At 36.0% G+C, this 27,697-nt stretch overlaps 1 protein-coding gene across 9 annotated transcripts in view; it reads left to right on the plus strand.

The window, feature by feature from the left end:
- The first annotated feature begins 783 nt into the window (after positions 1–783).
- Positions 784–27,697, plus strand: part of KCNT2 (potassium sodium-activated channel subfamily T member 2) — a 370,200-nt gene continuing 343,286 nt past the window's right edge. For all 9 annotated transcript variants that reach the window (XR_014136444.1, XR_013553237.2, XM_078441196.2 and 6 more), the window contains exon 1: positions 784–1,431. Coding sequence is in view for 7 of the 9 variants with exons in the window: in XM_078441196.2 (XP_078297322.1) it covers positions 1,337–1,431 (95 nt within the window). In the remaining 2 variants the exon portion in view is untranslated. The remainder of the gene's footprint in view (positions 1,432–27,697) is intronic.

Consider the following 27,697-nt stretch of genomic DNA (forward strand, 5'->3'; position numbering starts at 1 on the left):
CACGGGGTGGGGGCGTGGGGGTGGTCTTCTGTGTCTTCAGGCCCAGTGCCTCTCAGGTGGTTAGGTACTGAGCGTCTGTGCGCACCCTAAAGAAATCAGTGCTAGGCGGGAAGAACTGTATGCAGACCTAGGGCTTGTACAGGAAGGTTCTCATAAGCAGCAGCTGATACTGAAAAACCAACTCTGGACTCATGGGTTCACTTCTTCCTCTGACTGGCTGGGTCACTACGAGGGGCACTCCAAAGGCAAGGCCACGCAACCTGGAAGCCCACAGCAATACTAGCAGCAGCAACAGTAATGTAAGTGACACTGCTACTAACATAATCCTCCATGCGTTTCCATGTGCTTTCCCAGCCATCATCTGAATGTTCCTCTTCAGCGGCCTAAAGTGGCCCTACATTCTTTTCCAGAATCCGGGAAACACCTTTCTTTCAGACCATGAGAGGGAAAAAAAAAAAGAAAAAAAAAAAAGGACTTTCCTAGGACTGAGAGCGGGGATTCCCTCTCCACGAACGTGCACTCTCCACCACGCTCACCGGAGCTGAAGGCGAGCCCCGCGAAAGCGCGTGCGGCCCCTGGGAACACTCCCCACACCCGGCGGCCCCCGCCTCCCAGAGAAGGGTCTCGAGCCCGGGATTCCTCTAATTAGGCTCGCCCCCATTGGTTGTCCCCAAGGCACCTCCGTGCCGTCACGGTGTTATGCTAATGAGGGGGAGTCTCATTGGCTCGGCCCCCGGCGGCAGCTGCGACGGCTCTGGCGGGGAGAGCCGGGTTGGCCGCGGCTGGGACCAAACGCACGGTCCCTCTCTCGCCGGCTCCTGGCTGTGCCGCGTGCACGCCCGCGCGGGGACCCGCTGCCGGGATTGCCCTCGGAGGAGGCTCCTCGACCCGCCTTTTAGGAAAGTGCCTCCCCAGCCTGCAGCGCGCACGCCCCCTCCCCTCTTTCTAGGCACCGCGCGCTTTCGTTTTTGTTTTTTGTTTTTTTCCGCGAAGTAACTTTTGCATTCCCGCCTCCCCCGAGTCCTGGGGACCAGAGGCGGTGCCGAGCCTGGGGGCGGTTCCTTGGCAGCGTAGATTCTTGTCAGAGCCAGACTTTTGCTCCTGGGCTCGGTTTGCATCATCCCCATCACACCCTCAGGAGAGAGGATCCAGCCCCCTTTCAGCCTCAGCTTCCGGCTCGGAGCGGACCCCTCCCCCTCCCAGGCCCCTTCCCCTTCCCCGTCCCTCTCCGGACCACGCATCTTGCTAGTCCCCTCCCTCTACTCCGCAGAATTTTCTTTTTCTCTCCCTCCACTCCTCTGTTCGTCGTTTTCTGTTTCCCACTCTTTGAGGAAGGATGGTTGATTTGGAGAGCGAAGTGCCTCCTCTGCCTCCCAGGTACAGGTTTCGGGATTTGCTGCTAGGGGACCAAGGATGGCAAAACGACGACAGGTAAGTGGTGCTGTGCAGTCTTGCTCTGTCAGTACAGCTGAAAAAGGGACAGAGATGGGGAGGCTGAAGAGGGAAGAGGAGACAAGAAAAAGGGAGCCAGAGACGGGAGGAGAGAGAGTTTAAATGGCTTATCCATGTCTTATGATATGTCTCTCCATTTTGACTGTATTGAGCAGTTGCTATAGACAAGGGACTCTTTGCCTTTTCACTTTCTTATCCTTGCAATGTATTTATTGCATTTATTTGGTACTTATTCTTTTGTCTATCTGTGCTTTCCTAGGGTGTGTATAAGGCTGCTACGAGAGGTGCAATACATCCAAATGGCACGCAGTATCAGTGCCATATAATTTTCATTTTTTCCTTTTAGGTGTTCCTCAAATTCAAAAATGTATTCAAGGTAATTGAAAAAGCACATAAGAAACTTAAAATCTCTTGCACCTGTTTACTAACTCCTTGTCAGTGTTGTCTTGTTAAGGTGTTCACCTGCTGCTGGGAATTTTATACTCTTAACATCTGGAGTTGTAGGTAGACAATTGGTTTAAATATGTAACAGGTAGTTAGGAAAAATGACGTTTTCAGTTGAAAATATTCACTTTGAGCAGGTAACTGTGACTATGATTAATAATGGTGTTTGCATAACATGATCCAACCTTTTCATAATGAATGTGTTTTTAACCTAACTAGTATATATGTCACAAGATTAAAACTTAAGTTTCAAAACTAGAATGTTATCAGCAAAATACTGCTCTTGTGTTCTATCTATAGCATCATTGCTTTGCCTCGTCAAACTTCTGAAATTCCTCCGGCTATCTGATTCATTATTTGAAAGACACATTTTATGTTTCATTGAATTTAGTATTTTCTGGAAGTCATTTCATGTATCACATGCCATATGTTTTTGTGTTTAAATAATCTGTGTATACTAACGAGGCTCTCTCAACTCAATTGAAATATTTCCTTGAAGTTTGGTATTCATATTCTATTTTAATTACATAAAAGATCCATTACTGGTCCTGTTCAAAATCTCCCCGTTCAGCACTGGTTTTTTTCTCACCGTTTGAGCTTTCAATACCAACTTCTGACCATATGCACAGAGGCTTTTATATTAGGCATCAATTTTGGACTTCTTTGGTCTCGTATTAGTAATTTGAAGGGATTGGATGTTTCTCAGAGGGTACTATTTCAATGCAATCTCTTAAAGGTAAAACATATATATATATATTTGTTAGAAATTAAAAGAACAAATTCCAGTTTACCAGTATGCTTGGAAAGTAAGGTGTTCTGGTTGACTGAAGATAAGGACATGAATATTAAACAGATTGCAGTGTTAGTTGACTTTTAGATAAACTGTATTGGCCTAGTTTAAATGGCTTATCAAATGCACCATCGTGTTCATAGTGATTGAATCTATATTTGTTACTTGAGGACCTTAGGATCATCACGTAGAATAGAAATCCCCATGGTGGAAAGTGTGAGATGGACTTAATTTCATAGAGAATATATTTTGGATTTGGTGGTGAGAGCGTTGTTTGTTTCTTAATATTGTATCCAAGGTAGAATTGTTCATGTGGCTCCCCTCATTTTTCTAAGGATGCTGAAGATATATTTCAGTAATTAATAATTTTGGTTAGTTGAATACTACCCAAGTAAGTCACTGCTATATTAAAAAAAGTTTTACACATTTAAAATATCCGTTATGATCAAAGTTTCTGCTAAGTTTAACTTACAATCTGGGCCGTATTTACTATTAAAATCAAGTATTAAACATTAAAAAAATTGTTCATCCATTTGACTAGTTTTGTGGCTTCATGAAAATTTAATAGTTTTGGTTCCATTTGTTGTCCATCTTTGAAGATGAGATCCTTGGATTAATAGTGACTCAGCTTTCAATCCTTTGCTCATTTCTTCACTAGCTGAGTTGTCTTGGGTGAGTCATTCAGCCATTATGAGATTCAATAGTTTCTGTAAGGTACAGAACTAACACTTAGCACTAAGCACTGGCTTGTGTTATATGTTAACTATGCTAATAGTGTGTGTGTGTGTGTGTGTGTGTGTGTGTGTGTGTGTGTGTGTGTGTGTGTAAGGGTATATGTATGTATGTGTGTATGTATGTATTTTAGAGACTAGGAAACTAAATGTATGGGCAATTAAATACTTGTCTTGGTAATATATCTTATGAGTGAAAAGATGACACCGGGGCTCTCTTCTTTGCAACATTCCTCAGGAAGGTCCTCAATTCTTTCCATTTAAGTTGTCTGAAATTGTAAGAATAATTTTACAGCATCCAGCACAGTTTAGGTGCTCATTAAATGTTAGTTCCCTTCTTCACTTCCTATTTGCAGTATTCAATTATTTTTTAAACTTTTCTTCAGAATCATTAATTAATATGCAGTAAGTAAGGTCATCTTTTGTCTTTCATATGCTCATAAATTTCTCTTTGCAACTGAATCTGAGTAGCCTTCTTGTTTGACTCTGTTATCATGTGCTCAATTCCTATGGAGCTGAGGAGAAAGCACTCTTTCATGTAAGAATAGGTAGATGATTTATACCAATGGATACATTTAGTGTTTTGTCCATATTCTCTAGGCTATTTTCTATGAATAGTCTCTGCCTGAGGTTTTTTGTTTGCTTTTTCCCCCTGGTCTCAGAAATTCCCCAGGTCTTGGAGAACAAGCCAGAAGTGCCATTGAGTAAATAAGGAATTGTTAGATAAATACCTTAGCTTTCTAACTTCTTGGTTGGATAATTCTAAAGCATATTCTACACTGTGTCCAATGGGACTGAGCTCCAGTTGCCCACAGTGGTAATTGGTTTGATATTACAAGCTTTATTGGCTTTCTTCCCCCTCTCCCCTACTGGGGAGATCAGTTCTGGGATCTGTTCCCAAATAAACTACTTATGCTCCAATCCTTAGCTCAAGATATGCGCTGGGGGAATCTGAACCAAGGTGGGTATCTTTTCCGTCTAGAGTAACATCCTAGAAATGGTGGAGGAATTAGCTGATGGGAAAGTAGACACTTTCTACCTTGCTCTTCTTGTTAAGAATTTTAAATTAAATCTTAGTAGGGCATGATTGATTGGAATGTGCAAATGAGTAAAGCATACTACTTTACCCCACAGATTTTCTGTAAACTAACCTTGGATACTTCACTTAAATTTATACTCTACCATCTTTTGGTAGGGAAAAACACACATGCTTAAGTGCATATGTAATGTACATGTGACGTGTATATGTGTGTGTGTGTATATATGTATAGACTTTGTGTGTGTGTATCAATGCCATTTTTATATAATTATGTCTCCCTGAATTGCATTCTGGTAACCTTTTCTGAGTAGGACATAAAAGAACCGAGTTAGACATAGCATTGTAGATAACTGCACATTTAGCACATGAATAACGTGAGACTCTGAGGCCATGAAATAAGTTTGAGAGTTGCTAAATAAGAACACTGCTAAAGCCTAGAGATATCTGTTGCAGGTATGCCTCACATTTATTTCTTTGGCATCCTGAGTAAAATAAAAAAGTCTAATTCAGGTGGTCCGTGTGATATTTCTTTAATGATCATTTATCCATTCAGCTAATATTTGACTACATGCTGCATCTCAGGGCCTTATCAAGTTAGGTTTTAGGAAGAATATAAGGAGGAATATGGAACAGTGCTTTGTCAGGTGTTCACAGATAGAGAGATAAGCTCCCCTCACCCAAATATTGACAGTATTGTTTATGTTACGCTGTTTTTGCAGAATTTCAATTTTAAGACTGTCAAGAAGATCATGTACCCTTTGTAGATAGAATAGTCAGTGTTGGTTGGAAATAAAGTCCCTGTATTAGGGATGGCTCAAAGTGTTCAAAATCATTTGAATCTAGTACTTAGGATACTTAGTATCTTCAAAGTTACTCTGTGATTAAAATATGACTAGAGACAGAATTTATCTGGTTTTATATGGAAGCCATTCTGTAATATGTAGAATTGTAGCAGTGTTATAATCTATTGTTTTCTGTTTTAATGTTTCTATGATTCACAAAACAATAAAGATTTAGAATGTTCTCTTGCAGTTAAGGATTGGTAAATTTCAAGTTTTAAATGCGTTAAGACAGAACAAGTCTTCATCGTGACTTAATGTTAAAATTTGGAACACAATGCACTTGATGTGGATAAATTGTCATCACTGTTGATAAATTACTGTTAATGGACAATTCTTGTTGCAGTCATACAGGAGTAGGGCTTTTATTTAATTAACACCATTCAGTTTTCAAATATCTGGTCGGTTGTTTCAACTCCAGTCATTTTAAGTGTAACTTTCATATTTTATAGGTGGCAGTTAAAAGTGATATAAACAAGTCACCTAATGTATTGTAGTAATAATTGAAAATATAAAAGGATTTGACAAAGAGTGCAATCCAGTCAATTAATAGTTTAAGAAGTGTTTATAAAATGGTGAAAATGTTTGGATAGCTTTTGGAGTATGTGTAATTTTAAATATCATACAGTGCAAGTATATTACTTTATATAATAAAATTGGAACAATGGATTTGGAATGGCACATTTATATAACCTACCAATTTTATTTCTCATAACAAAATTATATATTATTTTGAAAAGTAGTCGTTTGATATAAAGTACTTATTCTAAACTTGTAAGTTCAGGCCATTAAATACACTTTTAAAATATTTTGTGTTAGTAAAAAGGAATGAAATGTTATTTTTACTATTTATATAGTGGAGTCAACTTTTCATATGCGGTATCTATAAAAATGGTTTAAGTATTATTAAGAGAATCTAGATAATGTTGTATTTTTTAGCACTATTATATTAAGGGAAATCTCCATGAATAAGGCAATAAAAAATTACCTACTACTGAAGTAGGTAGTGGTGAAAAAGACTTTAGATTATATATATATATATATATATATATATATATATATATATATATATATAGTATAATATATACAATGCAGAGAAATATGCATTTTTAGTAATTTTTGTTTATCAATACTTACCAGGAATTTTTTTTTAATATAAAAAAGTATATGATTTCTTCCTTTTGACCTGATCTTATAAACTGAAATGTGGCTTTTCAGATTACATAGAATTTACTTATTTTTATTTTTATTTTTATTTTTTTTACATAAAATTTACTTTTAAAGTGTGATCCATTTACCCACTCTCATATATATATCCACTTTCTGTATATGCTTATGTGTTAATAACACCAGTTCTGTATTATACTTATAACTTTTCAGAGTACTTCTACATATAATGAGTCTTGAATAAGGGAGGTTGGGAGGTAGTAATTTCATTTTCTACATAAGTTATTTGACGTTTTAAGGAGATTAAACTTTCTACTAAATAATTTCTCTATAGTTTCAAATTAGTCTTGAGGATAGATGCAAAAACATAATTCTTTATGGATGACCAGCAAAATGACTTCAGCTAACTTGTCTTATCAAAATTATTAACACACTTTCCCTCTTTTTTGTTAGTAATGTCATTCAGCTTCTGCAAAAGTACGTTTGAAGGATAGTTAGAAAATAGTGCAGATGAAGGCTGAACACTTACAGCTTTCGTCTTCATTATTAGTACAAAATAAAAATTAACTAACAATGTATTTAGTCATAAGGTGTGACTGTAGCTTAGGCCATGCTTTTATTCTCTTGCTGTTAATAGTGAATGTGATAGTTTTATTGACTTTTCCAAATCATGTTCTTGTCTATTAAAATGTTTTACATGTTCATAAATCACTTTGTCATTGGTGGTTAATTGTTTTTATTAGTGTATTTGTGTATTCCCAACATTGTCTTAATTATGCACCATCCTTCTCTAAGGTTACTTTTAGAAAATGAAATCTAACCAGTTGCTTTATGTATTTATAGTTTGAAATTAAATTAGCTTGGCCTCTTCTGAGCATATTTATTTATTTATTTTTAAGTTTGTTTGCTTGTTTATTTATTTAGTAAGTAATCTCTACATCCAACATGGAACTCCAACTCATGACTCAGACCAAGAGTCACATGCTTTTCCCATTGAGCCAGCCAGGTGCTCTACATGAGCCATACTTAATACTTTAATCAAGATGTTTTTTAGAGATGCCTGGGCACTCAGTTGCTTAAACATCAGACTCTTGATTTTGGCTCAGGTCATGATCTCATGGTGGGTGGTGGGTGAGTTCGAGCCCCGTGTTGGGCTCTGCACTGTGTCAGCATAGAGCCTGCTTGGAATTCTCTTTCCTTCTCTCTCTGTCCCTACTCCGTTCATTCTCTCTCTCTCTCTCTCTCTCTCTCTCTCTCAGAATAAATAAATAAACTTAAAGAAATTAACAAAAATAAATTTTAAAAGATGTTTGTAAACTAATGCTTTTACTGAGTTTTAAGTTGCTACTTAAAAATAATCAAAATAATAGATGATGATCCAGAAAGACAATTACTTTTACTTTTTGACAAGCCTTGACTTGATATGGGTTATTTTTATTTTTTTTAAATGGATCATGGAAACAACAATTCTTTTCACAAGGATCTTAATCATCAGATAGCAATAAAGTTGCAACGGAAGAGAAAATCACTTGGAGGCCAGAGTGAAAAAGCAAAGGTGCATCTAGAGCACCGATCACATCTCATCCTCAGTACCAATTCAGGATTGGTTGTGTGGAACTGTAGAAAGTGAGATGTAAGTGAAGGTAGGGGATGTGGAGTCCTTTCACATACTGAATGTACTGTTTCAGTAGGGTAGCTATGGAAAAGCAGGGCCGGAAATGTCTAATTTGCATATATCTCATGTGGCAGAGTGACCATGTGCTTGCTTGCAGCAGATGAATAAAAACCCAGGCTCCATGAAGGCAAAGAAAGCACTGAAAATGGCATCAGATCCTTTGCATCTGATCATCTAGAAGCATAAGAGTGGATTCGAAATTTCTGACCTTGATTCCTCAGTAACTAGGTAGAACTATAACAAGCCGACTTGTAAAGAGAATCTAAGATGTAGTATAATTTCAAGGGCAGGAGGAACCACTGCACATACTTGGAAAAATAAATCATTCATGTAAACAAATTCAGTGCACCAGTGGTATTAGATTTATTTGTTTCCTTTGGCTTAGAAATACAGATGGGTTTGGAGTTGGGAAGTGAGTCAGTTAGAGGCTGGAAAGCCCTAGTTGCCTGAAAGGAGTAGGGGGAAAATGCTCCTGAGTATAGGGGGGAAAGAGGACAGGGAGATTTCTTTCCACAGTTTTGTCTTGGATCGATCACATTTATCTATACCTATTTGTGACAAATAGAAGCAGTGAAGGTAAACAGAAACAAACCCAGACTGTCAAGCTCAGCTTGTCTGTAGGGGACTGTGGCTGGCAACAAGTCCCCCATTCTTTGACCTTTTCTTGTTTAGAGTCTTCACTGGGTTTCTCTTTGGGACTGTGCTTTAGTGCTCTGCACCATTGCAGTTATGACATGGCTTTAAAGAGTGAGAATCATGCCCTCTGTGTATGCATTCCTTAAACTCAGAGTTGTATTACTTCCAATTTTCACAGTATGTAAATGTGTATAAGAAATGGATTTTGCATACAAAGCCAAAAAGCAGTGCATCTAAGAAATAAGGGACTGCTTGTTCTTGGCTTTCTTGTACTGGACTTTGCACAGAATCATAAAGATGAATTGTTATTACAGGGGCACACTTAGCCCATCTTGTAAATCACTGTGTGAATAGGGATAAGAGAGGATTAACACATTTCAACCTCATTTGACTCCCTGTGGGAAAACTTGTAGATTGTCCACATATTGCAGACAACCAGTTATTAACAACAGGGACCAGATGTGTGGTTTAATAATGGACAACCTGCTGTCTCGGGCCTGCCAAAAACTGAAATACCACTCGATTCCCTAGGAATCACATAAGGTGATCAGTAAGCTGCACAAGTACCAGTGAAGAGTGATGGCAACGACTTTAGTCACTGCTGTAACATGTGGTGATTACATTGGCAAATTATAAAGGGGAGCTTTCAGTATATATATTCTTTCTATTTCTTGCCTATCTCTCCACAGGGGTTCATGTGCCATTTCACCTATTTCTGCTGAAAATACAGAAGATCAAGTGAAAACCAATGGTACTGAATTAGTAGTTATATAGGCAGGGAACATTTATCAAGAGCTTAATGTATGCCACACACTGTTCTAAGCATGTTACATGTATTATTTCATTTAATCTTCACACCAGCTCTGAGGAATTCTGTTATTTGCCCCTTTTTATGGATGAATTATCTGAGGCACAGAAATGTATAGCTTGTTCTAAGTTACATAATCACAAAAGGTAGAATCAGAATCTAATTATTATGCCTGTCAACTATGTTTAGAATGTAAACAGATGTGATTTAATGCTATTAAATAACAGGACAAAATACAAACAAATGTAAATGCTTTTAAAGGTAGAAAAAAGTCATATAGCATCTCGATCCCTCTGGGCCCCATATTACAATGATTAACTCAAAAGAAAAGCTATGGAATTTTCAAAGTTGGTAATATTTTCTGGGAGAAAATAAGTTCTTTTCTTTAAATGGAAAGCATTGTTCTTTTGATAGTCTGGAGAGAGTGGATTAAAATAAGAAATTAGTAAAACAACTAAAACAGATTTTATTTAAACAAAGTATAGATGAATCAAAAAGGCATCATATAAGGTCATATAATTAACTTACTAATATTCTTAAACTGTTCACTTTAGAAGGTTTGGTCAAGGTCATCCATTTCCCATAGCTCTTTGTTACTTTAGTTAATCTACAATTGTCTTTCTTTAGATTTGGGTGGATGTTTTGTTTGTTTTTTGTATGTTCCTTAGTAGAACATTGGAGTTTCTTACTTACACTTCTACTGTTTAAGGTATCTGTACATGGATGAAATTCATTTTTCTCAGCCACTCTTCTGGTGATAATGAAAACTGTCCCTATGGGGGCACCTGGGTGACTCAGTCGGTTGAGCGTCCGACTCTTGGTTTCAGCTCAGGTCATGATCTCACAGTTTTGTGGGTTCAAGCCCCACATCGGGCTCTGTGCTGGTAGTGCAAAGCCTTGTTGGGATTCCCTGTCTCCCTCTGTCTCTCTGCCCCTCCCCCACTTGGGCTCTCTGTCTGTCTCTCTCTCAAAATAAATAAATAAACTTAAAAAATTAAAAAATACCCTCTCGCTATGAGGTTTAAATGGGGGTAATGTGAAATTACTGACTGTGAGTTTAACACGTAACCCTACCTATTAGTTTCATCTATTCCAAAGAAAATTTGCAGTGGTTCATATAAATACATGCAATAGGATAAAATAAATTGAAAATACAACAGAGAGAAAAGATAATAAGGGGGAAAAAACCAAATCAGGTGTAGAGTTGATACACAATGTGAATCTATGAGTTCCTATATTGTTACTGGAGATGGACCTCAAAATTAGCCAGAGCAAAGAAGACATGATCAGTTGCCTAAGATGAGAAATAAACTAGTAGTTCAAGAGAAATACAGCTTTACTTGGTGTGCAGGCTGAAAAGACATTGCTCCTGTGGATCTTCAGTTAGTGTGCACTATCCTCATTCTCTCTCCTATCATAAAAGAATAGCAAGTTTCATAAGACTTTTGTAATGTCTTTATTGCCAGGTCCTGATATAATTAGAAAGAATTACTCACTTGAAGTAGATTTTCAGGACACTCATAAATGTATTTCAGTTATATCTTGTAGGACAATAAAGGGAACACTTGAGATTACTGATGGATTATGAGCCTTTCATGTATCTTTAAAATTTTTTTAAATAGTCTTATACTACTCAAAGTGATCTGTAGGTTCAGTGCATTCCTTTTCAATACACCAATAGTGTTTTTCACAGAACTAGAACCAAGAATCCTAAAATGTATGTGAAAGACCTTGTGTAACCAAAGCAACTTTGAGAAAGAATAACAAAGCTGGAGGCATCACAATTCCAGATTTCAAGATATGCTACAGAGCTATAGTAATCAAAACAATATGGTACAGGCACAAAAATAGACACATAGATCCATGGAACAGGATAGAAGGTCTGGAAATAAACCAGCACATATGTGGTCAGTTAATCAACTGCAAAAGAGGTAAAGATACCAAATGAGGTAAAGATACCAAATAAGGAAAAGATAGTCTCTTTAATAAATGTTGGGAAAACTGGACAGCTACATGCAAAAGAATGAAACTTGGCCACTCTCTTATACAATACACAACAATAAACTCAAAATGGATCAAAGACCTAAATGTAGGACCTGAAACCATAAAACTCCTAAAAGAAAATATAAGCAGCAATCACTTGGACTTTGCTCTTAGCAACATTTTTCTGAATAAGTCTCCTAAGGCAAAGGAAAAAAAAAAAAAGCAAAAACAGTCTACATTAAACTGAAAATCTTTTGCACAGTGAAGGAAACCCATCAACAGAATGAAAAGGAAGCCTACTGAATGGGAGAATATATTTGTAGACTGTATATCCAATAAGGGGTTGCTATTCAAAACATATAAAGAACTCGTACAAGTCAATACCAAGGAAACCCAGATAATCCAATTAAAAAATGGGCAGAGGGCCTGAACTGACATTTTCCCAAAGAAGACATACAGTTGGCCAACACAGACGCAGAAAAAGATGCTCAACATCACCAATTGTCAGGGAAATGCAAATGAAATGAGATATCACCTCACACCAGTCAGAATATACAGTATCAAAATGACAAGAAATTACAAATGCTGGTGAGGATGTGGAGAAGGAGGAACCCTCATGCACTGTTTGTCGAATGGAAGTTGGTGCAGCCACTGTGGAAAAATTGAAAATAGAAATACCATATGATCCAGTAATTCCACTACTGGGTATTTATCCAAATAAAATGAAAACACTAATGCACCCCTATGTTTATGGCAGATATGGAAGCAAGCTAAGTGCCTATCACTAGGTAAATGGATAAAGTTAAACACACACACACTATAATGTTAACCATATAAAAGAATGAAATCTTGTCATTTGTGACAACATGGATAGACCTAGAGGGTATTAAGCTAAGTGAAATAAGTCAGAGAAAGACAAATATGCGATTTCACTTATATGTGGAATCTAAAAAACCAAATAAACAAAAACAGAAACAGACTCATAAATACAGGGAGCATCCTGTGGTTGCTGTAGGGGGGATGGGAGGGCAAGTGGAATAGGTGAAGGGGATTAAGAGGTACAAATTTCCAGTTATAAAATAAATCATAGGGATGAAAAGTACAGCATAGGGAGTATCATCAATAATACTCTAATGTATGGTGATAGATGGTAACTACACTTATCATGATGAGCATTGAATAATGTATGAAATTGATGAATCACTATGTTGTACACCTGAAACTAATATGACATTGTATGTCAACTAAATTTCAATTAAAAAAAAAAAAGATTCACATTAACAAAATGGGGAGGGCATCAAAACCAAACTTGGTCTATTTCATGATAGTTTTAAAAACATGAATGCATTCACTAAACTAAATTTAGTTAACTAAAAAAAAAACCCCAAAACTTTAAAAAATATAAATGACTTTGATTAATAAATAAGAATGCAGGGAGTTTAGAGTTGATATTCCTTGTTGTGCACCTGAGTGTAAGCATTGTCAGTAGAGGCTAGGATGGACATAGCTTTATGGAGAGTCTACAAAGATTCTAACCAAAACATAAGACTGAATTGTGGTCACTCTCACCTCCTAACAGACATTGGATTGTTTCTTTTCACACAAATGCCTATGGTAAATACCATAGTATTTAACATTCTGTTAAGACTTTGTAAGTATCCTGAATTTACTTATGGATTTACTTATATTATATATATATATATATATATATATATATATATATATACACATATATATACACATATATATGTGTATATATATACACATATATATATACACATATATATGTGTATATATATATATACACATATATATGTGTATATATATATATATGTATATATATAAAGTGCATAATTATAAAGCAGACTTCTGGTTGCTAAGTAATTGATAAAATGTAACCCCAAACTACATATTTTTTCAATTTACCCATCACCAATCTCACTATAATCTCCCTGAGTTTTCCATTTCACAACTTGGCAGTGGTTTTGTATTTTTCTTTTTGAGCTCACTTTTCCTAAATGCTTGATCTCCATTTCTTCTTTTTTGATAGGATTTCACTCCTTTTTATATTTAAGTGAACAGAACACTTGCCAGCGTGCTTCATTGTTTGGAGTCTGTTCTATGCACCCCACTTCTAACAATGTTCCATCGCCAGTTCAATCCCCACTTAACCCTCGTTATCTTTATCATAGTCTTCTTGAACGTGATTTTAACACATAGCCGTGTTTTAAAACCTATGCTATGTCACTAATGCTTATCCTATGAAATTTAAGCCACCGAGTTCAGTACTCAGTGATCTTCATTAATTGATTCCTTCATTATTTTTTCCTAAACTGCCTTTTAGAGTTTAATCAGTGTCATTATTCACAGAAATCACCCCTTGCCTCACATGCTAATGGCTGCTGACACGCTTGTATCATACTATGACCTGACGCTGTACTGAATCTCTTCCTGTTCACGTCATCCCCTTTTTCATGACTGTACCCTGAATTAGACACAAAGCCAGAGTTACTAAAAACATTTTCCAAATCAGGCTTTTCAGTATATTTTGCTTATTTTTTTAAAAGTCTGCATATTTTTCTGTTCTTTTGCAATTACTCATGTCATTTCAGGTTTAACATATATCTTTCTAGGGAAAGAGCTGTGTCTTCAGTTCATTTTGGATCCTCTTCTATATTAACACAAGCGGTTTACACAAAGACTTCCAAAATATCAATTCTGTAAAGTACTTTTAAAAGGAAAGAAAGTCACAGTTCTGAATATGTAAGTGTACCACTTATATACATATATACATTATTATAGTAAAAATAGAGGTCACTTAAATTTGAGACTTTTTTTCCTTCATGGAAAAAAAAGTAGTTTTTTAAAGCTTATTCTAAAGCCAGGTCTGGTAGTTTGACTTGAAAATGCCTTTTCTACATCTAGTTTGATATTCACAAAGAGCTTTCCTTTGGAAATGGCAAAGCAGAATGTGCTTCAGTCCATAATTCATACTGTGACAGTTCAAATGACTGTTAAAGTGAATTCTGAAATTTGCATGGGGAACAGCTCTGTGAAAGCCATCAATCTGCGTGACAGCCAGCAGTGCCATCGTCCAAGGGACTTGTGGAGGTGTGAAAGATCAACTCCTCTCCTGCTCACTTAGGTAGTGGTAATAATACTTATATAATTGGGATGAACAGAAGGGGGGCTTTTTTTTTTTTTTGGTCTTAAATCTTATAAAAATTTTTTTCTTATTGAGGAACAGTGCTTACACTAGTTTACAGTGTATTTAATTTTGCGGTGTTAACATGAATAGGATGATTTCCTGGAGGAATAAAAACGTGAGATGTATCAGTGACAGTTATCTAAGCATGTTCTGAGTCCTTCAATAGAAGGCACATTATTCTAAAACATGTATATTCCTGTTATTACTCTCTTTCCTAAGTCAGATCCTTACCTATTTGTTTTTGTCACATGGAATGACCCCTTTTGATTTAACTTCACTCCTCCTTTTCAGTGCTAGAAAGAAGCTTGTCAGACATCTCTTTACACTTGCAGCTTTACTGCCACATGGAAGGTAGGAGAGAGACAAATTCTAATCACTTACAGAATTATATAATTAAAAGTATGCTTAAAAAAGACTAATTAAAACATTCATTATAAAGTTGTTCTGACTTGCTGATTCTATTCCTTCTGCAACATATTCCAAGTAATGTCTCCTTTTAGTAAATTCACATAGTGAAGTGAGGGGAAGCTCCCTTTGTGCCTCCCAAATTGTGTTCAATTGAACTTACTTCTGCTACCAGTGAGGCGTGATGATGTATGAGAAATATTTGAATGATGTGATCCCACGCTCACACTATCCTTGAGCTGGTATTGTTGGAGGGATAAGACTTACAAAGTAACTACTATATAAATTAGAACATGGTACATCAGTATTATGGGAGTTTTGGAAAAGCTTCTTGGAGAGTTCTAGGGAGAAAGTAAATTTTATATATTAGGATTCATTTATTAGAAATAAAGTAGTAATGGCTAGCACAAAGGTTCAGTGGGTCTTCCACAGGGCATATTCTAGGAAAACATGCAGTTATGAGACTAATTTGGAAACTATTGGACACATGAGGATCAGTAATGGATATTAATAGTTTTGGGGGAAAGATTGTAGGAGACTTGTATTGCCAAGTGAAAGTGTTTGTTTTTTTGTACACTTTGGAGAATTGTTGAACAGCTTTAAATAAGTGGTATAAAAATTGTAGCTTCAGTGGAATTATTGCTTTGGAACTATGTGTAAGGGTTCAGAAGAAAAAAAAGTGGGGAGATTAAACTGGTTAATGGGCTAAAAGAGATAGAACAGGGATAATGAAAATTGATAAAAATATCCAATAGAAAACTTTGGAATTATCATTAACAAATTTGAGAATGAGTTAGGGCGAAGAATATCAATGTTTTGAAATGAGAAGAAATACAAAAAAGTGTCATGTTCATTCAATACAGTCTGATATTACATATTTGGATTATAAATTCTAGGAGGCAAAATTTCTAGTGTGTAGTATCTAATTATGCCTTGCAAAGCATCCAAGAAAGGTGCGACTTAGTATACACACTTTTGTTATTGATCAAATGTAATTCAATCCAACAAGCAATAGCTAAGCCCTGACCATGAGTTGTGGTATGTGCTAATATCTCTGAAAACAAAGAATAAGATGTTGCCAACCTTCACTTATCTCAGAAAGGGAAGAAGGACAAATAACAAATAATTATTGTATAGCATACTATATTAGGAATAATACAAGTTTTGAACAAATTATGAAGTTAGCACGGAAGAACGATTATGTGATGGTATTCTGTACGCATAATATGTACACGTAAAAGCTACTACATTGTATTTTGACCTTTTAAAATTTATTGTTTTTGGATTCTTTACAACATGACTAGAAAGGTAAAGCAATCCCACATGCATTTTATAGGTAGAAACTCAACTAAAAAGAACTTAAATACCCAGCACAAATAGCAGGAATTCTCTACTGATTCTTGTAATTGCAAGTTATAGAAAAGCACTCTAAGATAATAATAATTAATACACTCTAAAAACAAGAATTCTGGGGCTAGAGTAGTTTTAGGGTTGGCTTTAGAACCCAGGATATTTCCATTTTACCCTTGACATCCCCTGACAGATGTTACTTATTTATCTTTGGCACTGGTCCCCCTTAGTCCCAGAAGGGCTGTTCTAGTTGCAAGTATGGTATACAGTGACAAAGTCCAGAGGTGGACAAAAGAATTGTCCTTGTCTTATACCCTTATTTAAAGTGAGAAAATTCAGTGCCAGAAGCATTGCAACAGATTTACTCTCATGTGCTATTGAATAGAATTGGTTTTGTGTCATGCCCATGCCCATGCCCAAATAAAACCATGGTGAGGGTAATGAGACCAGTATGAATAGCTTAGAACAGTTTCATTCAACCTCTGGGACTGGAGGTAAACTCTGCCTGCTTGAAATAACTCTGCCACTTCTAGATAAATGAACAAAATCAGAATTGTTTATGGAAGAAAAATGTGTGTGTGTGTGTGTGTGTGTGTGTGTGTTTAGGTAGTTTAGGAGGGATGCAAGTTGGGCAAGAGATGATGGCTATCATGAGGTAGGGAACCCATTGTTATAATTCCAAGTATAATTTTAACTTAGAGTATACTTTTTAAAACATGTGATAGTTTTCCTTCACTTTTGAGCAGCTTTCAGAGGAAATTATAATTTCTCCTGGTATTCTAAGTCTCTTGATAAATAGAATGGCTCAACATGTGAGTGCTCTCAAATTCCCTTAAAGAAATTGTAATGTAATATACACTACCTCAACTTGTAACTGGGTCCTTTGGAAAATGGTAAGTCACTCTGAATTGCCTCTGTGGTACATTGATTAATGGATCTCGAGAATGCAAATCTTTTAACAAAATCAGCATTTAATTGTATATGTGTTAAGGAAGTTTTGGTATTTTCAGTGCTGGGTAGTAGATGATAGGAAGGGAATATGTGTATAAGCTATAGCTGAGGTGAAATCTTCCTTACTGGCAAGTGACTTAGAAGCAGCAACTTTGTTTTACCTAGAAATTTTAAACTAGATCAGCCATCAGGATTATGAGTAATGGAACATTCAGGTTCCTAACTGAAAAGTCATTCTTTATCTGGGAGAGCATGTCCCACATTATCAGAAGATCATGGAAGAAAACCCTGAAGGTCCTGCCAGGTTATGGGGGTAGCAGGAGGTCCAAGCTCCAGAGGAGGAGGTGGTGGTGGGGGGCTAGGGCGCCGTCTTCTAAAACCTGGCCTGTATCCCAGGGACTATGGCACTATATCTCTGTCTTATAATCAGCCATTAAATCAGACAAGTGTAATTTGTCCTGCTCGTTAATAAATATATTATCTGGCAGTAGCAAGTATCTGTTGCTTACTTAAAGCAGATTGTGGGAATTTTATATAATCTTCCCTCTTCCTCTCCCCTGCTGTCCTTTTATATTTTTTGCTGGTTTGGCATATTTAAAATGGATTATGTGAAAGGTCATAACCAAGTGTGGGGAGAGGTAAAGCTGGACTAGTATTATATACTTAGTTTTATTCCTTTTAATTTCTATTTTAACATTTTAGTGATTTCCCCACGTCTAGAGGGCTATGCTGTTTTTAAAACAACAATGGCTACAAAAATGCTTTCTCTGGTATTGGAATGAGGAAAGCAAGAGGAATGTCAGTGTTATTTTATTAAAAAAAATAGCTATGGAAAGAGCCCAAATGTCCATCAACTGATGAATGGATTAAGATGTATCTATATCTATATCTATATCTATATCTATATCTATATCTATATCTATATCTATATCTATCTATATATATATCTATGTATATCTGTATATCTATATAGATATAGATATACAGATATACATAGATATATATACACACACACACACACAAAATGGAATACCACTCTGAGATGAAAAAGAATGAAATCTTACCATTTGCAACAACATGGATAGAACTGGAGGGTATAAGGCTAAGTGAAAGAAGTCAGTCAGAGAAAGACAGGTGTCATATGATTTCACTCATAGTGGAATTTGAGAAACTTAACAAATGATCATAGGGGAAGGGAAGGAAAAATAAGATTAAAACAGAGAGGGAAGCAAACCATAAGAGACTTTCAAGTACAGAGAACAAACTGAGGATTGATGGGGATGGATGGGCAGAGGGTGGGGAAAATAGGTGATGGGCATTAAGGAGGGCACTTGTTGGGATGAGCCCTGGGTGTTATATATAAGTGATGAATCACTGGATTCTACTCCTGAAGCCAAGACTACACTGTATGTTAGCTAACTTGAGGATTAAAAAAATGGCTTTCAGAAGGTTTATAGGAGCACATCCTAGGTAATGCTTAGTAAAAATTGATTTAAATATTTATATGCCTAAAGAGCTCTTTTAATGAAATGGGATTAGTATGGTAGGTTATAAATTCAATAGCTGACACAATGAAAGAAATAGACTGTTAGATCTATTCAAAACATCTATAGAGATCCAAGAATATTAAAGATATGCATGAGTAGCCAAATATAGTAAGTGTTAATGAATATACTAAGTGTCACAAATATATATGATTTTATAAGGAAGGAGCAGCTTCAAGATTGAGCACGATGGGGTGGTCTCAGAAGGGTTGGTGTGTGCTTGGATGGACAACCCAAAGATAGCTAGTTTTACAACTAGTTTTATAACAAAAACAAGGCAGGATGTTATATTTAAGCTTATTTGAAAATTCAGTTGCTAATAAATTTATCAAATTTTATCTTTTATTTTAAAAATCAAGTTTTGGTCTTTAATACTTCTAGAGTACAAATACTATGCTAAATAGTTTTTTTTGGAGAACGCTTTAATGCAGTTAGGACATTTTAATGAGCACATAAAATCTTTGACTATTTACTTATACACATATACACATTTATTTTGTACATGTTGACTTTCAGGGTTATGTTTACAGGAACGGGGTTATACCAGAGAAGATACAGTTTTGTTAACTGTTGTTTTCTGGAACATATTGTTAAGTGCATCTGCTTAAATCTGTTACATGAAATGTATCTTTAAGTAGGTTCTGAAACAAGATTACTTATGATTATATAGTATGCCATAATATGAATGTATTATATTTATTTACTTAGGTATTATTGTTGTTAGACATTTAGATTGCTTTCGTGCTGATATACTTTTTTCTTCTAAATGTTTATAGCGGGGTGCCTGGCTGGCTTAGTCAGTTGAGTGTTTGATTCATGATTTCTGTTTAGGTCATGATCCCAGAGTCTTGGGATGGACCCCCATGTTGGGCTCCACACTGAGCATGGAGCCTACTTGGGATTCTCTCTCTCTCTCGCTCTCGCTCTCTCTTTTTCTCCCTCTGCTTCTCTCCACCACTCACATGCATGTGCTCTCTCTCTCAAATAAATAAATAGATATATAACTAAATAAATCCTTAATAGGCATCTCTAAGGCCCTGCTGATGATTTTCCCAAAATAAAAACTTAAATATGGGATTACTCTGTCAATGAATAAGACCATTTTATGGCTTTTAATGAATATTTCTATATTGCACTGCAGAAATATATTTTAGTTTCCATGTTCAATAATCCATGTATTATTATTTATTTATTTATTAAAATTTTTTTTGACGTTTATTCATTTTTGAGAGACCGAGAGAGACAGAGTGTGAGCAGGGGAGGGACAGAGAGACAGGGAGATACAGAATCCTGAAGCAGGCTCCAGGCTCTGCGCTGTCAGCACAGAGCCTGATGCAGGGCTTGAACCCACAAACTGTGAGATCATGATCTGAACCAACGTTAGACCCTTAACAACTGAGCCACCCATGCTCCCCAGTGGTGCCTATACCTATACAGATTCTAGATCATTTTAAAATACAAGTTTACAACATGATAGACTAGAGAGCTCTATATTAGTCCTTTTACCTTTCCTTGTGAATCATTTGTCTTACCATATATTTACTTTCTGTGTGTATTTTCCTTGTCTCATTATGTATTTGTATCATTGGCAAAACAGAAGCAAAAAAGAAAAAAAAAAACAAGGAAATTGACCTATCAGTACATGTATTAGCAACAGCAATAAAAGCACCTGCTTTTTAAAAATGTCAAAATGCTTACAATAAGAATGTTTTTGTTTGCTAATAAAATCTCTATTTTTACTGTGTGCTGCTAAGGAAAAAAAAAACAAGGAAAAAGATGAACAAATCACACCTATACCTTACCCTCTAGGAAAAGCTGATGATGTACATGAATAATATTCAGGTTTTATTATTTCAAATAAATCATCACATGTTTGGCATACTGTACCCAAGACAATAGGGCAGTAGCTTTTAGTTTAAATGTTTTATTTGTTTTCTGTTTTTTTTCCTGTCTATTGAACCCATGTTCGAATACTACCCCTGCAGAATTTGAGCTTCAAAAGCTGATATTCAAAGCCACTCTCTCTTGAAATGGCAGTTTAGTTTAATAATAAGAAGAGAATTTGTCCTATCCTGACTCAGCTGACAGGAAAAGTTGTTTAAAGTATTGATTATGATGATGATGATTATGATGATAGTAATTTTTCCACACTATCTTATCAAGGCAAGAGTCAGCCAGGCATTGAGCCAGAGAGCTTTACTGCTTTTGAAGAGATGTATTCATTTTTCTCTAGAATGAATTAAATAGTTGGGAGCAGTGGAGCATGTCAGTATGTCAAAACAGAGTAATTTGAACTGTCTTAGCTTTGTAGTGGACCTTTATTTTATTTTATTTTTTATTATGTTACACTTACCTAGGCCACTGGATAGTCCATTTAGTTCTAAAAGCAAATATCAAGGAGCTGGTATTACATGTTCTCTGGGTTATTTGTGACACTTCTTTTCATTGAAACGGTAGATTAGAATTTAAATGGAAAATTAAAATAAATTTTCTGTATTGAATATTTATGTAAACATGTCTATAAATTATTATAATTAAAACCTACAGAGATAAATCTTATAAGCATCCACCTGAATTAGGACTCTGAGATGAAAACATGACACTTAGCAATTTGAATAATGATACAAAATGTTAATAAATGACAAAACTTCATGAATTGTTGTATTATAGTATGCTATGAAATAATTAAAAGGGAAAAGGTCATATACTTAAAAAAATTTTTTTTAATGTTTTTATTTATTTTTGAGACAGAGACAGAGCATGAGCAGGGGAGGGGCAGAGAGAGAGGGAGACACAGAATCCGAAGCAGGCTCAAGGCTCTGAGCTGTCAGCACAGAGCCCGTCGCGGGGTTCGAACTCACAGACTGTGAGATCATGACCTGAGCGAAGTTGGACACTTAACCGACTGAGCCACCCAGGCGCCCCGGTCATATACTTTTAATGTCATTATAGTATGGTTGTTGATAACATATTAACCAATTTTTGCACTGGGTTTGGGTCTGTCTTCTAGTATTTAGTGACTGTGTACCTTTGGGCCATTATTTAATCTCTGTAGTTATCAATGTCTTCATCTGCAAAATGAGAATAATAATTTTACTGTCTTTGGGAAGTGAGATAATCTAGGAAAAGCCCTTAGGGTAGTACAAGGTAATAATTACTGCTAAATAAATGTTGTTTGTGTTGTTAATTTATTAGCAATATTTTGAAATTTTAGGGTACCTAGTCAGGCTTTAGAAGTCATCAATATGTTGTTACTTGATTTTTTTGTTATGACTTAGAAAAATTATTTTTGAAAACATATTTTTAAGAAATATATCTTTTAAATGTAAGAAGTGTCAGCTCTGTTAAATTTTTATTTGAATGTTTCTGCATATGGAATATTTCCTACATTTCATTACACAGCTTTGAGAAAAATAGAATCTTGATTCTTGATAGCAAAAGTTTATTGCTATTTCATGTTTCGTAAACTCTGAGTTTGTTTTAACAGTATTATGGTAATTGTGCTTTGGGGAGTCAAGCTCCAAGATAAAGAGTTCTTTCATTACTTACAGACAACAAGACTTTTGTTCTCATGTGAGCACTTATTAAATACTGCAGTTAAAAGATCAAGTGAAGAACCCCTGAAAAATGGATTGTAATGATAGGATATAGTGGAAGAAATTGTAAATTGTACCATTTAATATTAAAAAAAATATTTTCTCAATTTTAGTAGCTGTCTAAACTATTTTTTCCCTGGCTGTATATTTCTCTCTACTTGTCTTCCTGAAAACTCATGTTTCATAAGAGGAAAGATGATTGACTGTAGGTTCTCCCAATAACAGGATAAGAAGGTGACTCAGTATCAGATCAGTTACTATCATTAATGGTAACAGAAAAGAATACTAATGAGTATAAGAGATGTTATTCTTCTAGCAAAAAAAGGTCTAACTTATTAATCAACTATTATCAAAGCAATTTAAGCCCCCAAATGATCAAATTCTTAATATTACTACTAGCTTTAAAACTTTAAATCAACAGTTTAAAATCCCTTAAGATTTTGAACAAACCTACAAAATTGGAAACCTATTAGCAAGAAGAGAAGTGAAGGGACTGATTAATCCACTCATTATATTATTAAGAATTTAATAGAGTTGAGATTTATGTACATTTAAAATAAATATTTGTCTCTGGATTTGTGTGCATTTAAATATCTTCCATGAGATGTTGCCTTTCTGAATATACTAAAGATGTGAAAATGTATGTATGTACTTGAAATAGTGCAGAAAATCTTCTATTACTTAGAATTAAAAAAAAGAATGTCATTGGTGTTTGCTTTTATTTTATTTATTTAAAGAAAAATTTTTTTACTCTTTATTTTTGAGAGAGAGAGAGAGAAAGAGAGAGCGCCAGAGTGCGAGTGGGGGAGGAACAGAGAGAGAGGGAGACACAGAATCCAAAGCAGGCTCCAGGCTCTGAGCTGTCAGCACAGAGCCCAACGTGGGGCTGGAACTCATGAACCATGAGTTCATGACCTGAGCCGAAGTCGGATGCTTAACCGGCTGAGCCACCCAGGCGCCCCTACACTCTGAGTATTTTTTAAAGAGAGTTCACTCTTACTGTTCATTTTCATAGGAACTAAGCTCTAACATTGGAATCTTTTCCATAAAAGTGGCCCATTTTTGGACTGCTCCCCTGTGTCTGACTGGGATTGTGTTCCTGTTCTTCTAAATTATAGACCGTTGCGTTTCCATATTTTTGAGATGTATGTGTTTCTATCATGATGTTTGTTTTTCCTTGTTCCTGTGTTCTGTCAACCTTTTGGTGATTCCTATGCAGTCGTAGAAGGTATGGGTGCAGATTTTCATTCTTTCTTCTTTTCCCAGATTCTGCTCTTCTTCCAGATTCTGCTGTATTAGTATGATCTTCACCTTAGTGAACAACCAGTTCAAGACCCTCTTTTTATAGTTTTTTTTTTTAGTTTGATGACTTTCAGATCTAGTTTTCTTCAGCACCCTCTCGTAAGGCTGGAGCCTAGCATGACCAGAATTGCTTTACTTCTGGTAATTTGTACTGCAACATCCCACTGTCTAACTGATTGTCCTTCTGGGCCACACACTTCCTTACTATAACACTAACCTGATTTATTTTTACATTCATCAACACCTTCAGTCCCTTGTGCATTCCACTGCCATGCTTCTTTCCCATTCATTTTTAGCATCTTTTTCTTTTCTGCCTCTTACTTACTTGTCTACCTTCTGTACTTTCTTTTGTCTTACTGCCCCACCTGACACTCCTCTTACAGTTTCTGATGCCAAGTCCAGTGAACAATTTCTTCCTCTTTCTTGAAACTTCCTTCTCTTGATTTTTATGATGTCATTCTCCTTCAGTTTATGTTCTGCCCATTCTTTCTTAGTTTTCATTTATAGGTTTCCCTTCTTTTACTTATTCTTAAAATTGGGTTTTACTAGGAATTATTCCTTGGCGTTTTGTTGTTTTCAGTTCTTATCATTTTCTAGTTCACTTCATTCAAACTTCAATAACTTTAGTGATGTATTGATGATTTCCAGACCTTTATATTTGCCTTACTATTCTATCCAGAGCTCTAAAATTATATGTACTTTTTCCCCACTGAATGTCTTTGCATAGTTGTCCAGCTGATTCTTCAATTCAGAATGTCAAAATCAATTTTATCATCTTAAAACTACTTTTTCTCCTGTATTTTCTGTTTTCGGGAATGATAGCAACACACAGCCAGCCACCCAAGCCAGGAGCATTAAATTCTACCTAAAGCTTAGTTTACTACAAGTTTCATTGATTCAACTCATAGATGGCTCATATGAATGTCTTTATGTTATTTTAGTTCTTACTCTTATGATTGATGTGATTGTTATTCTCATCTGGACCATTGAGAAGTGTCTTATTAATTTTTCTGCCTGCCTCAGGCTTTCCATCTCAGACTGCTGGCTGAGAACTCCTTCATTTGGAATGAGTAACCACCCTAAGAGGAATCCACTTCACCCCCATCCTGCCATCCCATAGTCACCCATATTTTTGATCACTATCACTTACCTTTTGTCTCAGCATTTTTAGGAAGACTTTCTTTTCTGTAGATCTCTCTTCTCATAATCTTTTGTATTTTGCTCTTTCCAAACCATCATACTTTGTTTATTCTACTTTATCTACTTTGGATAAGCTGAAGCAGCTGACATGGTTCATCTGTATCCTGGCCTGAAGCATCGTTGCTGTGAATGGTGTGGTGGTAAGAAAACAGTTCAAGGTGCTAAGTTTTTGAATCAAGCCCAGTCCAAGCTGCCCTGTCTTGAGTGTTTGCTAGAGGCACTAAGGTAGTGGCCAGGACTGAAGAAATGACAACCTGACCTTCCTTGGTAAGGGAGCTCGCACAACTTGCCCTCTGTCATTCTACCTAACCTGCAAGCCTCTCAAAACCTGAGCTTTGCTTCGCAAATTCATTTCCCGTTTCCATAAGAAAAAACGCAACTCTTTTTGTTTAATACCAAAGGTCCCCATGTTAGACATTGCATTTTTAACCCATGTCATTATTTATACATTACCAGAGGTTACAATTTATTTGTCAGACAGAATCTAAATAGAACACAACATGTCAAATCGAGTGATGTGCTTTTTTTTTTTTCACCAGATTTTCTTCCCCCTACTTTTTTTTTTTTTTTAAGTTTAAGATAACATAGTAATTTAACATAATAAATAGATAAAAGGATGCAGGGCCTAGAATCAAGGAAGCTGGACTATTTTAGATCTGTATAGCTCTAGGATATTTCCTCCTGGCCTAAGTAATATGGGATTAAATCTATTCATGGACTTTAGTTCCTTGTTAGACCATTTATGTAACATTACTGTTTACCAGGCATTCTTCTCTAAGTGTTTTACATGTCCCATGAGAAAGTATAATATTATTTCCATTTTATAGATGAAGAAACTGAGACAGAGAGAGATTAAGTGACCGAGTGATAGTTACAAAGCTAGAAATTGGCAGAGCCAGAAACTCAAACCCTGTTCTTCTTTACCATTAGGTTGTGCCCAAAGAAGATAGGAAGGTGTATGAAGGAGAGGTGGGGATTGGGGGAGGAGGTCTTTGGCTTATTTCTCTAAAATCTAATGTCGGTAGGGGCGCCTGGGTGGCTCAATCGACTTCGGCTGAGGTCATGATCTCATGGTACATGGGTTCGAGCCCTGTGTGGGTTCGAGCCCCGCGTCGGGCTCTGTGCTGACTGCTCGGAGCCTGGAGCCTGCTTCGGATTCTGTGTCTCCTTCTCTCTCTGTCCCTCCACAGCTTTCACTCTGTCTGTCTCTCTCAAAAATAAATAAACATTGCCAAAAAACTTTTTTTAAATCCAGTGTCAGTAAATAGGAATAGATAATCAATAGATATTAATAAAATACAAGTTGATTTTGAAATATACATGTTTTTTAAGGGAAACTTTCCTGAGGACTGGCAATATTCTGCCACAGAATTTTCTTACAAGAGAGATTTAATTTTCTAAAGTGTGAAAATTTAGATATTCCTAATGTCCATTATTCAACTATCGTATGTCTAATCATGTACATATTTAGTATAATTTAAATAAGAGACCACCAAAATGGAAGACATTTTTTTCCAAAACAAAATGAGATATAATGGAAGAAAGATAAATTGGGTGTTTTTTTATAAGACAGTAACTTTAGCAAATACTTTTTTTTAATTTTTTTATTTTTGGGACAGAGAGAGACAGAGCATGAACGGGGGAGGGGCAGAGAGAGAGGGAGACACAGAATCGGAAACAGGCTCCAGGCTCCGAGCCATCAGCCCAGAGCCTGACGCGGGGCTCGAACTCACGGACCGCGAGATCGTGACCTGGCTGAAGTCGGAGGCTTAACCGACTGCGCCACCCAGGCGCCCCTAGCAAATACTTTTAAGATTAGTTGAAAATAATTTGTATTTGAGTAGGACTTCTTTCCCTACTCAGAAAATTGTTATAAATGAATGAAAGCAAATCTCTTCTTCAATAATACTCTTCCCTGTGCACCAGCAGAGTTCTTCTTAGGATACTTACCGAGCGCCTGTAGAATGAGTCAGGTTGCCAAGAAATGTTGGATTACATTAACTTCATTAGACTCAAATTCTGGAGTAGCCTCAGGCAGAAAGGGATTGGAAAAAAATGAGTCCGTATTCATCTGGTGGCATTCATTTTCAGGGAGGAGCAATGAAAACTCAAAAACCTCCACATTATTAAATTTAATGTTTTTTTAAAACATAATTATCTATTTAACATATAGATAAAAATAAAACTGCTTTTACTAAACTGGTCTGAATCTAGATGTTTGTAAGCATATGGATTTGGGAAGTTACAAAAAATGAAATTCTTAGAAATATTTTCAGCTTTCCATTCCCTAAATATCATGTAAAAACAATATTTCCATTATAATAAAAAAGGGGAGCATTGCAGCCTAAATCAGTATTTCCTTGGCACAGATTAGCATTTATATGATCTTATTTTAAGCCTATGTGATGTAAAAAGCTAAAAATGTTAAAATTATGACTAATTGCGTATATACTGATGTTTACATGTTTAATGTGTTTTAAACATCTGTATGTTTTGTAAATAGCTGTAGTAGCTGTAATTCCTTGAGAATAAATGACCCGATTTGAAAAGAAACAGTGTTTCTATCAGAATAATACA

This window comes from Panthera onca, chromosome F1 (assembly GCF_046562875.1).
Source record: "Panthera onca isolate mPanOnc1 chromosome F1, mPanOnc1 haplotype 2, whole genome shotgun sequence".
Lineage (NCBI taxonomy): Eukaryota > Metazoa > Chordata > Mammalia > Carnivora > Felidae > Panthera > Panthera onca.